Genomic DNA, 14,326 nt, shown 5'->3' with positions numbered 1-14,326 from the left:
TCTGACTGCTTCTCTGTTCCTTTTCTGCCTGATCTGGTAGCTGATCTTCTACATGCCTGTGGTTCCATTTGTATCCCTTCTGTTCCTTGCCTGCCCATGCCTGATGAAGAACCACAGTTGCATCCTGAATCCAAGGACTGACTGACTGGCTGCAGTCAGCATTGGTCAAGGTCATGCAAACATCATACACCACCAGGCTGGTTGTGCAATACCCTTGAAGGGCTTCCTTCACATTTCTACAAGGAATGATAAGAAGTTCCTAGTGTCTTTCGGACCAGACTACGACATGTTCCTGTATGAATTGACATCTGTCTTGGAATATATCGAACTTATAATAGTGAAGATAAGGAAGTGAGTGGCTTCTCATCTGGATTACATCCAGATGGGAATGAGTTTTCTCATCCTCTCCTCCTCCTCCTCCTCAGCACCAAATTGAATGTGTCTCACTCACTTGCTTGTGCCATTTGTGAGAACTGTATCATCTCAAATTGCATGCAGAGGTTGCAGTGTGTTCCTCATATGAAAATGGTCCCAAATAAAAAATATACGATAACAAAAAGAGCAAACTTGTTCTTTCTTTGTCTGATGTGAAGGTCATTTTTACATGCCCTCTGACATTTCACTGATTTGTAACACCCCCAAATTTATAAACTTTGAAATGGGTTCACATGATTAAACGAAGTATCTTCCGTCCATTTGTAGTAAGGACAAAAGAGAATAGTGTCGGATATGCACATATGGAGAAAAGACAATGTGAAATGTGATATAGATCTAGCTTTCTCGGTCTAAAAAGGAATGCATACAATTCCTGTTTCAAACCATGTCCAAATCTCTGATAAAGCTGCATATCAAACAAACAAAAAAAACTGCACTTTAAAAAGATGGTGTTAAAGAGGCTAAAATCTCACAAGAGGTACTAACCAGAAGAAATCTCTCAAACACGGAACTACTGCTATTTAAATTCCTCTTGTAAAAAAAATAAAATAGCTATAAGCTATTGTTCTCATGAATTCTCAATTGGACTGTGTAATCTGCTTCTGGCTTTTGTTAGCTATACAAAGCAGGTGTCTTGCACCTGCCTCCCAAAGACATAGGATGCTTCAGAACTTTAAATTCCACAGCTCTATAGTCTAGGATTGTTTTCACTGTAATAGGTTGTGCTGAAGCCAGCTCCAAAGCTAGGAGAGGTAACTAATTAATTGTCTTTTGTTTGTCACGGTAATTGTGACCTCAAAAGGGCACAGTCGTGCTTCAGCCCTATTTTTAATTTTTGCTGCTACATGAGAGTTTATCAAGAATGGAATGTATATTTTCTCTTTCCCTGTTACCTATCCCCACAACTGAGTGTTTCCAGACTATAATTTTCTTATATAATTATATTTTCTTATATTATATTTTTCTGTTATAAATGCACAGCTTTTGTCCAGCTGTTACAGAGGTTCCAGGCACCCAAACTCTGATTAGAACATCAATTGTGAGGGAAACAAATTATTCCATTCGATTATTCGAATTATTTCGATCTCCAATGCATGTGCATAGGTTCTGTCGTTTTAAAAATGTGTTAATATTTTACTGCCTTCTGTTAAACTGCTGGTTTCAAATGACTGAGCTACTCTTAAAATGATTTAATATTTGATAGCTTATAAATAATCATATATATTTAGTGGGAATAATAAATAAGCTTCCCTGAATGACAGCTTGCCCACTAATTCTGACTGTCACCCAATAAATGTACAACGATGGTGGACTGCTAAATTTGTCACAGGGTGAAGTCTCAGTGCATGCAGAGCAATGGCAAGGTCTGACAGGTCTGATTAAGCACTTTGATGTGGGTCCCAGAATAATTGCTCACTCTAGAACATTTCCCAGAATCCTTTTCAACAAGCTAACTTCCCCTACTTAATTAATGTGCAGGGTTCACACAAGAGTTTTATCAATGTGGAAAAGGTTTCGCTTACCTAGAAATATTGAGAACTGCTGCCTTATTACATTCTTTTATGTTATGGTACTAATTTTATGGGGTAGTGGGAGGCAGGCATGAAAGTTCTGGGACAATTAATGAACAGTTGATTGCAATGTTACTTATACTAAAAATAAAAAGGTGACTTACAGGACGTTGTTAGTGCTCATCCTGATCACACGGATGCTAAAAGGATTCTCAGTTATTTCAACTCTGTAGTTCGTATTTGTTGCTTTAGGTCCTTGAAAGGGTGAAATATTTGGATGGGGTACTTCATATCTCTTATTATCAGGATCTGTAATCTATTTAAAAAAATCAAACAATTAAAACAAAGTTCATGGGGAACCCAGAATTCACTTCTACTTATTGAATACCATCTTTCCCTCATCACAATGCATTCCAAATCAGTGGTATGCATGCTACATGTTTAATGAACATAATTAATTGTGTTAAGACTGCTGTACAGTTAAACACTGTATTCATTAGCCAACTCTCTGCAGCTATAGTTAATGAGTCCATGCAAATTTCCTGATACACTGCGTGTTCTTCAGACTCATTCATTAAAAACACATTTTTATCAATTTCATCCCATTAGCATAAACTGAATGGAAATAATTGTTTTTCTGACCAACACATTTTCACTAACCAATTTTTTTTTAAAGGTGTATTTCAATCTGTCTGCGATAAAATCGAAAGAAGTAGGAGACTTTCATGCTCCACTTCCGCTACCTCAAACCTTTACAATGATGGCTCTCAATCAGCTCATAGAATCACAGAATTGCAGATTTTAAGGGTCATTAGATCCAACCCTGGGACGCAGGTGGCGCTGTGGGTTAAGGCCTCAGCGCCTAGGACTTGCCGATTGAAAGGTCGGCGGTTCGAATCCCTGCGGCGGGGTGCGCTCCCGCTGCTCGGTCCCAGCGCCTGCCAACCTAGCAGTTCGAAAGCACCTCCGGGTGCAAGTAGATAAATAGGGACCGCTTACCAGCGGGAAGGTAAACGGCGTTTCCGTGTGCGGCTCTGGCTCGCCAGAGCAGCGATGTCACGCTGGCCACGTGACCCGGAAGTGTCTTCGGACAGCGCTGGCCCCTGGCCTCTTAAGTGAGATGGGCGCACAACCCCAGAGTGGCCCGTACGGGCAGGGGTACCTTTACCTTTACCTTTAGATCCAACCCGCTTAAATTTGGGGAAGATACATGACCAGACCTGTCAATATTTGGGAGGGAGGAGTACTGCTCCACTGGAACTGGAACAAGCAGAGTGCTTTGACTCGTTTTGTTTTTAGAAAGTATCAGTCTTCACAAGCCCTTGAAGAACAAGAGGCATGAAACCAAACAAAAACCAATCTAACCAACTTCTTTGTGAGAAATGAACACACTCATCTTTCAGTATGGGGAAGTTTCACTAGTTAACATTCTGTCTGCCAGACATTTTAATACATGTGTGTGATCCCTGATTTATTTCTGCAGTATTGATTGAAAAAAGGTTTTCCCGCCTGTGCCTTATACAGTGGTATCTCTGGATGCGAATGGAATCTGTTCTGAAGGCCCGTTCGCAACCTGAAGCAAACGTAACATATGACTGCACGTCTGCGTGTGCACGGGACGCGTTTCGTCGCTTCTGCGCATGCACGTGACGTCATTTTGAATGTCTACGCATGTGCAAGCAGCAAAACGCGGAAATAAGTGCTCAGTTACTTCTGGGTGGCCACGGAGCACAACCTGAAAATGCTTAACCTGAAGCTTATTCATTCCGAGGTATGGCTGTATTTACCAAAGCAATGTATATTTTATGCATATATATATTTTTCTTCTCTTTGGCAGGTCCACCAGACCCAGGAAATTTTGTTGAACGCCTATGTGTGGCCTAACTTCTAATCTTGGCCCCACCTGCAGTATACATTTAAAGCAGAATCATACCACTTTAAGCAGTTGTAGCTTCCCTTAAAAAAATTCCTGGGAAATGTAGTTTGTTAAGGCTGCTGAGAGTTTTTAGGAGACCACTATTCCCCTCTCAGAACTGCAGTTCTCAGAGTGGTTGAACAGGCAATCCCTATGCCCAGGGAACTCTGGGAAATGTAGCTCCATTGGTGCAGATCTCCAGGGTTTCAGAAGAGGAACTGTCTCATCCTAAGTAGAGATGAAGCTGCGACCTTCTGGATACAAAACAAATGTTGTACCACTGAGCTATGAGCCTTCTCCTATCTTGAACTCTCCTCCATTTAAGATACCTGGGCAGCCTAAGGATTAGCTACTCACTGCTGGAGATGCTCAGCTAATCACTGCTTTTGTCGCCACCAGGAAATCTCAGCACTCTGCAACCTTGCTAAGATCAACCCCAATTTCCAAATAATTGTGTTTATATTGATATTCGTTTTCAAATACCACATGCCAGATTCGGCAACCTGACAATATGTGATTTTCAATGACAGCTTTTCAAGTGAATATTTGGAAATTATCGGGAAATTTGACAGTGACAATGTGAACCAGCAGGCCCACAGTATTCTGATATAAATCTGACAGGTCCTGTTGCAGCATATATTCATGTAAAATGATCTTCAATATGTCTTACATTTTAAAGAGCCTTGGAAGGTTACTTTGGGTCTGTTTAAGACATAATATTCTATAATGTGTGCTTCCTTTAGTAATAAAATCACAATCTACTTTGAGGGATTCCCTAAACCCTCAAAAAGATTTATTTACAAAGCATGCAACATGGAACCAATGTTGTCATTTATTTTTTCTCTTTTTTTAACCATGTAAGGTAAAGGTAAAGGACCCTGGACGGTTAGGTCCAGTGAAAGGCAACAATGGGGTGCAGCATTCATCTCGCTTTTCAGGCCAAGGGAGCTGGTGTTTGTCCACAGACAGCTTTCCGGGTCATGTGGCCAAAATGACTAAATCGCTACTGGCACACGGAGGACTGTGACGAGTGCCAGAGCACACAGAAACACCGATTACCTTCCTGCTGCAGCGGTACCTATTTATCTACTTGCACTGGCATGCTTTCAAACTGCTAGGTTGGCAGGAGCAGGGACCAAGCAACAGGAGCTCACCCCGTCGTGGGGATTTGAACCGCCAACCTTCTGATCGGCAAGCCCAAGAGGCTCAGTGGTTTAGACCGCAGCGCCACCCATGTCCTTTTACCACATATGTGTATGGTGGAGCTGCAGTGTAAAATGCCTTTGATCAACATGCAACCCAATTCTGAGTGTGACCCGTCAGTTGGACTATTGCTTTAATAAACAATCTAACCTTGAACCGGAAGCGGTTTGCGGTCTGATATTCTGCAGTCAGGACAAGCCTTTCAATATCATTTCCAAACAAGGATGGTGCAGGTATTCTTGTCAGTGTAGTTTCAAATCCTTATCAAGAAAAAGAAGTGATAAACAAAGGAGCATTGCTTCCAACATTGCCTAAACCTATGTAGCACAGGAGTCAACAACTAACAGCTCTTGGGCCAACTGCATCACCAGGATACCTACCCATAGGCGAAAGAGAAACGTGGAAGTAGCAAGTGAGACAATGGATTTGCTGATAGACAATTTGGGTCAATCCCATTGTCTTCTGCAAGCGGCCATGGGCAAGGTGGGGGGTGGGAGATGAAGTCATGGCTGTAGCATATTTAAGTGCTTAACTTCACTTTTAGTATCCTTTTTTATTTAGTATTTTTGTTAACAACCATGTGATGGAGAACAAATTCTTTGGAAAGACTTTCAACCTCAGTCTGTATTATGCTTATCAAACAGCGGATCAGCCTAGTGGTGCTGGCCTCCATACTATTTAATGAAAGAGTGTGCTTATTATTCCTGGAGTACAACCTACTTCCGCCTACCTGTTTCTGTGTCTGTCTGGCCTCCTTCTACTTGGTATCCATGGCTGTTGGAAAAGTAGCACCAGGGTATGCTTGTTTCATTCTGAGGGCTCCAGCAGCAGCCGCGGAGCGTGCATATGTCCTACATTATAAAGAGAGAAAAGTGGTGTTATTTCAGAAGCAGCAATGCCCTCTAAATCCATTTTCTGGACAATGGCATGAGCCCACAGGACTCATTCATGTCATTGCTCTGTAAATGCTGATACCAGCAGATTAAATTGTCGTCTTCTGCAATTTTGGCATTATCCATGAATGAAAAGAAAGCTTCCATTCTGTGACTCAGGGAGCAATCCTATGCATAGGAAGCTAGTGTAAAGCAATCTGGTACAAGTTAAGCCAGTGTGAAGTTGCACCAGATCCAAACCACTCTGAGTGGCAGCAATGCCCCATTAAGCTTGCAGAGACAGAAGCCGTGGATCCCACGGTGTCCTCTTATCATATCATTCAGGAACACAAGAGCTGTAGCATTCTGGAGATAGTCAGGAAACTCATTTCATTGCTCTGGATTAATTCTGAAGCAGACTTGGGCAGGTCCACTGATCATTAAGTGGAAGTGAAATGACTGAACACTTCAGAAAAGTTCAAATTTAAGCCCTATTATGCAGACTGAATAGTTATGCAAATACCTCTGCTCATCTTCCAGTTGCAAGAGCCAATTCTAAACTTTCCGACATTCACCTTTTATATAGCCAAGGGGGAGAATTATACATGTTCAAACACACCTTTCCCATTTCTGTGCCAACAACAACAACAAATACAATGGTCGCATTCTCCGGGATGAAGTGCTCACTCCTTCATTTCTATCACATTCATTCAGTGACGACCTCTCTTCCCACACCAATTCGTAAAAGAGGACTTTTAAAACATTCAGACAATTGCCATATCAATCAGGAATCAACTGCGAAGCAACCTTTGGATGTTATCCCATAATCTCTGTGATTCATCTTACAGTACACTGTAAACTAATGAATTTATATAGAAGCTCTTAATCACCAACACACATTTGCCTTCACAGAAAGCAAGTTCCTTATCACAAGGAAATTGCCCATTTACAAGAGAAATATTTGGAACCAAAAATGTTTGTGCACACTTCTGAAGCTCTTAATCCAACCCCCACCCTGGTCTTCCAACAACCAACTTAAATTGCACAGCTTCTGTATTTCAATTCCCCATTTCAATTATCAGGCACCAGCATTTCATGGGTTTGATCCATGATTATTATTTTTTAATGCAAAAATTGATGGTCTGTACGTGAGAAAGTTTCTTTGAGATCCCTACGTTTTTGCACCTGCTCACCTGTTTTCCCCAGTCTGTTGTTTCTTAAGGAATAGCATAAATTGAAAGGGTTTATTCAAGCCGGTCAAGGTTCACATAATTAACACAATGACATTAGAGTGCTCTGTATCCAATAAGTTCTGGCTACATGGCAAATTCACATATGCGTGCGCGCACGCGCGCACGCGCGCACACACACACACACAGAGTGAGTGGAGCTCTGTCTTTGCTCCCACTCTGAACAGTAAAATAAAGATAAGCAGTAGCCTCCGATCTTGACATACCACAGTGGTAGCTTCACTGCTCAACACAACCTCATTGCAAAACATTCAACTCAATCTAGAAGGAATCACATGAAGTTGGGCATGACCAAATGTGGATGATTATACAAGTTCAGATGAGCATGAATGCACATTCTCATTCTACCTTCAGTGACCAGAAGCACCTTCTACCTGTAAGCCTGGTAGGACAGCTAAGGCTATTCCTGAACGGGGAGAGCTTGACCACAGTAATAAAGGCATTGCGACTCTAAGGTTGGATTACTGCAGTGCGCTCTATGTGGGAGTGCACCCCTTGACAGTGGTGAGGTCTAACAGGAGGTTTGGCAAGGTCTCAGCCTTTGCTTGCAAAATGCACCTTTATTCCTCCATTCCTTTTTCCTTGTTGGGAAAGGCAGAGAGAAAGGTGTGCTTGTGAGCAAAGGCAGGGGACGTGCTGGAGAAGTCCTCTCCATTGCCCTTGCTTCTGAAACACATCTTCATTTCCCCGTTTCTCATCAAGCAAAGGGGCAGAAGCAAATTTAGGGCAGTGCAACCGGTTCCATCACACTGGGTGCTGAGCCTAAAGGTAAAGGGTAAAGGGACCCTTGACCATTAGGTCCAGTCGTGACTGACTCTGGGGTTGCGGCGCTCATCTTGCTTTATTGGCCGAGGGAGCCGGTGTACACCTTCCAGGTCATGTGGCCAGCATGACTAAGCCACTTCTGGTGAACCAGAGCAGCGCACGGAAATGCCGTTTACGTTCCCGCTGGAGTGGTACCTATTTATCTACTTGCACTTTGACATGCTTTCGAACTGCTAGGTTGGCAGGAGCAGGGACCGAGCAACAGGAGCTCACCCCGTTGTGGAGATTCGAACCACTGACCTTCTGATCGGCAAGCCCTAGGCTCTGTGGTTTAACCCACAGCGCCACCCGCGTCCCTGGGTGCTGAGCCTAGGGGGTGCTAAAGGGCGTCACAACAATGACATAGTGAATTGAGCAGAACGGAAGGTGAGAGGCGGCAGGCACGGATTTTGGCCTCGGTCACTGAAATTTGAAAGACCAACATCCATCCCTGAAAGAGGAGAGGAGAAGGAAGGGTATGTTTTGTCAGCAAAGGGGACTTCTTTCTTCTATTCCTTCTACCTTGAAGAAATTATGTGCTGGAAAAATTCACTTCTAAATCTATGCACCAGCATATCTGCCTTCTGCTTGCAGAGTCCCTGCAGGGCATTGAAATGTCAAGGTCTGTCACATCCCTCTATCACAGTACTCACTGGGCCCTGGTAGCCTGTTCTGCTGCAATGTTATCTGTTGCTGTATTTTTCCTCACTTGTAAATATATACAGTGGATTGCACATTCACACTTCTCTAAGCCATACTAAGCTTTAGCCACAAGGGTCCCCTGGATGTGACCTACAGTCTAATCACAATGGATTGCATCCAGTTGCCAGCATGAGTGGAAGGAAGTATCCTTCCTCCTGCTGCAGCCTCTTGTTAACTGAGGAGGAAGCAGAGAAGGCAGAGCTGCACATGATCACAACCCTGTTCTAAAGCTTCAGTGCATGGGAACAAAGATGGAATCTTCTGAAAATCTCAATGTCCAGTTTATCTGCACACATTTCTCGCCCTTCTCTTCTTGATCTTGATATAAAGGCTGTGCTCCCTTCCAGGTTCTGCTTTTTAAAAGCCTCAAATATTATATTATACAATTATTATATGCAAAATAATATACACAGATACACTCTGTGTTTTCTAAAGTAAATAAAGGTAAAGGGACCCCTGACCATTAGGTCCAGTCATGGCCGACTCTGGGGTTGTAGCGCTCATCTTGCTTTGTTGGCCGAGGGAGCCGACGTACAGCTTCCAGGACATGTGGCCAGCATGACTAAGCTGCTGCTGGCGAACCAGAGCAGCACACGGAAATGCTGTTTACCTTCCCGCCGGAGCGGTACCTATCTACTTGCACTTTGATGTGCTTTCGAACTGCGAGGTTGGCAGGAGCAGGGGCCTAGCAACATGAGCTCACCACGCTGCAGAGATTCGAACTGCCAACCTTCTAAAGTAGCCCCCACATAAACAGATGCATACAAAGGGCAGTTGTTCTGCCTGCTCAGTGGCCTTTCTTTCCCTCTCATCTCCTCCCACACATACTGCACATTTCCCAAATCTGCTCTGAAAGGTTGAGGTGAACCCCAGAACAAATATAGGTTTTGCACAGGGTGGCGGGGGGGCAAGATAAGGGAAAATCAAATGTGCAAGCATAAATCATTGAGCTGACGGAATGAATCAGTTGGATATTGCTCAATGCATATAATTGTATAAAAAAATACTTTGGGCAATATCTAATTAATTGGTTCTATAATGGAAGGACAGATCCTGAAGCTGAGGCTCCAATACTTTGGCCACCTCATGAGAAGAGAAGACTTCCTGGAAAAGACCCTGATGTTGGGAAAGATTGAGGGCACAAGGAGAAGGGGACAACAGAGGACGAGATGGTTGGACAGTGTTCTCGAAGCTACCAACATGAGTTTGACCAAACTGCGGGAGGCAGTGGAAGACAGGAGTGCCTGGCGTGCTCTGGTCCATGGGGTCACAAAGAGTCGGACATGACTAAACAACAACAACAACAAATAGTGCAAGGATTTATGCTTGCACAATGGAACAGTCCCTCTTCTCCTCCCTATTCCCAGCACTCTTCCCAGATATGTTCCAGAGGGACGAGGGGCAACCCAGAATACATGTAGGGGAAAGGAAAGGAGGGAAAGTTATGTTGCACAAATGTGAATTCTCATGCTGACAGAATGTGTTTAGATAGTATTATGCTGGAATCAAGCCTTAATAATAAATAATAATTTATTATTTATACCCCGCCCATCTAGCTGAGTTTCCCCAGCCACTCTGAACAGGGCTGCCTTCGGATGTCTTTTGAAGATCGGATAGCTGCTTATTTCCTTCACATCTGAAGGGAGGGTGTTCCACAGGGTGGGCGCAACTACCGAGAAGGCCCTCTGTCTGGTTCCCTGTAACCTCACTTCTCGCAATGAGGGAACCACCAGAAGGCCCTCAGCGCTGGACCTCAGTGTCCGGGCTGAACAATGGGGGTGGAGACGCTCCTTCAGGTATACAGGACTGAGGCCGTTTAGGGCTTTAAAGGTCAGCATTTAAGTATTAATAGTTTTACAGTTATGCTACAGAAATATAGTAACACATGGGGCTTGACTTTTTCATACATATTATTTATGTTATACATGGGTTTTTGCCTAAGTGACTCAGATATAAGCAAATGTTCAATGCAAGAGGCAATCCATCGTGGGCAAAGCTTGATCAGAGCCATCAAATTCCATTTATAAATGCATTTCAAATGGATCTCTCCTCTGTACCTAATGGGGACATTTGCACAGATGGACATATGCCTCAGGGACACCTCCGCCACTGGTAATCAGCCCACAGGGCCAGGCACACAGTCTGCAATATGACACAGCTTGCATAAATTAATTCAGAGAGTGGATTTCTTGATTAACATATCTTTGGAAATCAATCAGCCCATATCAAAAGTGAAGGGGGAGGGAACAGAAAATAACCAGTTCCTCATCAGTATTAGAAATACCTAGAGACACCGCACTACGATAATGATTGACCAAGCTAAAAAAAGATAAGAAAGTAAAAAGGTTAAAGCTTACCAACCGTTAATTTCACCTATAACCACATAAATTGTTCATGAAAGCAAATACTACTGGAGAGAGGACTTTTGCCACTGAGAAGAACTCTTATCAGAACTTCAATATCAGACCTCTCAGGAACATTCACCGGCATAAATAAATGATAGTAGAGAGCTAATTGCTTTCTAGTTTCCCCAACTGAACAGAGGTCAATGCAGATTTTTCAAGTCCAGGAGCTGCTGACAGACCTCCTGAACCACAGAAGGCTGGCAAGCCCAGGTTTCTGGATTTCATCTGCCTGCGTTTTCATTTTCACAACAATTACTGTATATTTCCATGTATAAGATGAGGTTTAAAGGTAAAGGGACCCCTGACCATTAGGTCCAGTCGTGGACCCCTCTGGGGTTGTGGCGCTCATCTCGCTTTATTGGCTGAGGGAGCCGGTGCATGGAAACGCCGTTTACCTTCCCGCCGGAGCGGTACCTATTTATCTACTTGTACTTTGACGTGCTTCCGAACTGCTAGGTGGGCAGGAGCAGGGACCAAGCAACGGGAGCTCACCCCGTCGCGGGGATTCAAACCGCCAACCTTCTGATCGGCAAGTCCTAGGCTCTGTGGTTTAACCCACAGCACCACCTGCGTCCCTATAAGATGAGGTTACTTTATCCAAAAATTATGCTGGGATGGGCAATTTGTGGCTGCCGTGAGCAGGAGATTGCCATGGGCATTATTTGCGGGTGATTGGTGGGCACGTCAAGGTCTGCCGGCTATTTGCTGTTGCTGGAATTGGGCGGGAGATTGCTGCTTCTTTTGGCAAGCGTACAGACGATTGGTTGCTTCGTTGATGTGTGTGCAATTGGCTGTGGCGGTCCTGCGGGTGATCGATTTTCAGCGATCCTCCCCCCAGGTCAACAACTCTCGGCAATCTCCCCGTTTACTCAATTTGGAGTCCCAAAAAAGAGGGTGCATCTTATACACAGGACCATGTTATACACAGAAAAATGTGGCAAGTACAGACAGCGTGATATAAACCACTTGCAGATCTTTGGTAGGGGGAAAGTTGCCCTGATGTAATTAGCAGCAGCATCCAAAATAAGCAGTGGCACAGGAGCAGCCATGCTTTCTCCCATAATTTCCTCCATGGGAGTAACAGAACATGATCCAGGCAAGGGGTTGGGCTAGATGACCCTTGGTGTCCCTTCCAGTTTTACAGTTCTATGATTCTGTTATTCTTATGCATGGCAGACCCCTTGAAATAAGGGATCACCACAATGGCAGAGTGAGGCTAGGCATCTCCTTCCATGGGGAGGAATAGCCATTTCCAATTCCTCAATCCTTCCATCCTTGCTAACTTTGTATCCTAATATGTTCTCGTCCTAATTATTATTATTATTATTATTATTATTATTATTATTATTATTATTCGTACCTTTGTTGCCAATGTATCTGGGATGCAATCTATTCTCTCTGACGGTTGCACAACTGGGCAAGTTGGAGAAAATTCTGCAAGAGATCAATCAATTTATCGCATTAGTCAGAGGCCAGAGCAAATATAACAAAATATAAGAATATATTTTAAAAAGACACAAATGATGGGTCCCGAGAGCCCCAGCTTTCCTTTATCCTTTTATATCAGAGGTCTGTCACAAAAAACTAATTACTGTGCTTCTGCACCAATAGGCTGAGCCTGGGATAGGCTCGGCCCTTGTTTTTATTCAAACCAACAACTCTGAATCTAAGAACTAATGCTTGAGTTTATTTTTCTTCCTCCCTGCCATTCCCTTTTTCTTCTGTGTCATCTTCTACTGTAAACCTGAGGACAGGTATTTATTGCTGAGCTTTGAAATCTTCTGTGGGAGCCCATTCAGCTATAGAGTAGAAACACTTTACATATTTTTTTTACTGCATTTTTATACCACTCTTCCTCTAAACTGAGTTCAGGGTCAGGGGTGCCAACTTGAATAAAATATTGTGGGGACGCAAGGAAGCCCCACCCTGCATAATCAGGCACATGAAGCAGTGAGCACCCACTATTTGAATGGTGATGTCCATTAACATTCTGGGGGCCTGGCCCCCTCAAATATTTCATTGTGGGGGCTGAAGCCCCAATGGCTCCTAGGAGTTGGCTCCTGTGTTCAGGGTGGTGTACAACGGATATTTTACCTTACAACAAATATTAAAATGACAACGCACAATGACCCCACAATAGCATGTCAATGGACGCCTGTTTCTGTTCAGAAAAAACAACAGAAATCTTTCATTTTCTGCCTTTTAAGCTAACAGCTGAAAATGTGAAAATATCACAGAGATTGAAATACTTCTGTACTTTTTCCCTCAGAACGTTTGGTTTAAGCTACCATGCTCTTATCTAAGGAATATTTTTCACAAAAAAGGCTTATTTCATAACAACTAATTTGTTCTCCCCCACCCTTCTTCCCCCCCTCTCTCTTTTGCTATGAGACTAGAAGTCTGATTTACTTCTCAGTTCAGACAAATTACTTGTATTCAATCCAATTTGCTTAGAGTGACTATATATATTTTGAAAATGAATTGTTGCTTGTTTTGCTTTCGCCCTCCTGCCAACCTGTTCATCTGCTCAGATTGAATAATGTGGTTTAAAGATGAAGATAAATGAAAAACTAAAAAGACAAGGCAGGATCCTGCTGCAGTTAAGCACTTTTAAAGCCTCACCGACTTCAGCGGAAGAGTTAAGCACATGCCAAATCTCTCCCATCAAAATCCCTGGAATGGATGCTAACTAAAGAATAATTGATTGTACCATATTATAAAATATATAGTTTATTAAAATAGGCCCCTACTGGTTTGAGTAAATCCCAGCCTAAAGAGAAAAGCATCAGTTTGTTTATCAGGTGAACAAACAAGAGAAAGGAAATTCCATGTGTGTAATGTCCCAGGTTTATGGATGCAAGGTTTTCAGCAAATAATTTCCACAAACATGGGAGAAGCATCTATCATATCTCACAGCTCAGTGCTTTGAGTGCAAAAAGTTTCAGGTTCAATCTCCAGGTTGAATTCAAAAGATTGCAGTCTTAAACCTTAGAGAGTCATTGCCTGTTGGGTGTGAACCGGTACTATTTTTCTAGAAAAAGAGGTGCTGGAACTAAGCATGATAATAGCCTCCATGTAAACTGATTAGTCTCCATTAAAGTTAGCTGTATATATTCACTAATTAGTTCCTCGCTGCTGCTAACCATGAGGCAACCTGCTTCCCACAAACATTTTGAAGACGACATATTTTCATACCTTTTCATAAAAAAAACTTGGGTTTTGAAAGGTT

The 14,326-nt window shown here is 43.0% G+C and overlaps 1 protein-coding gene across 1 annotated transcript in view; it reads right to left on the bottom strand.

The window, feature by feature from the left end:
- SI (sucrase-isomaltase) overlaps positions 1-14,326 on the bottom strand; it is a 250,836-nt gene that overhangs the window by 92,624 nt on the left and 143,886 nt on the right. The window contains exons 3-6 of the mRNA XM_081910668.1: positions 12,458-12,531; positions 5,795-5,915; positions 5,215-5,324; positions 2,111-2,262 (exon numbers count right to left, since the gene is read on the bottom strand). Coding sequence (XP_081766794.1) covers positions 2,111-2,262; positions 5,215-5,324; positions 5,795-5,915; positions 12,458-12,531 — 457 coding nt within the window. The remainder of the gene's footprint in view (positions 1-2,110; positions 2,263-5,214; positions 5,325-5,794; positions 5,916-12,457; positions 12,532-14,326) is intronic.

Source organism: Podarcis melisellensis (genome assembly GCF_964234715.1).
Source record: "Podarcis melisellensis genome assembly, chromosome: 5".
Lineage (NCBI taxonomy): Eukaryota > Metazoa > Chordata > Lepidosauria > Squamata > Lacertidae > Podarcis > Podarcis melisellensis.
This window is presented reverse-complemented; position numbering and strand designations above follow the sequence as displayed.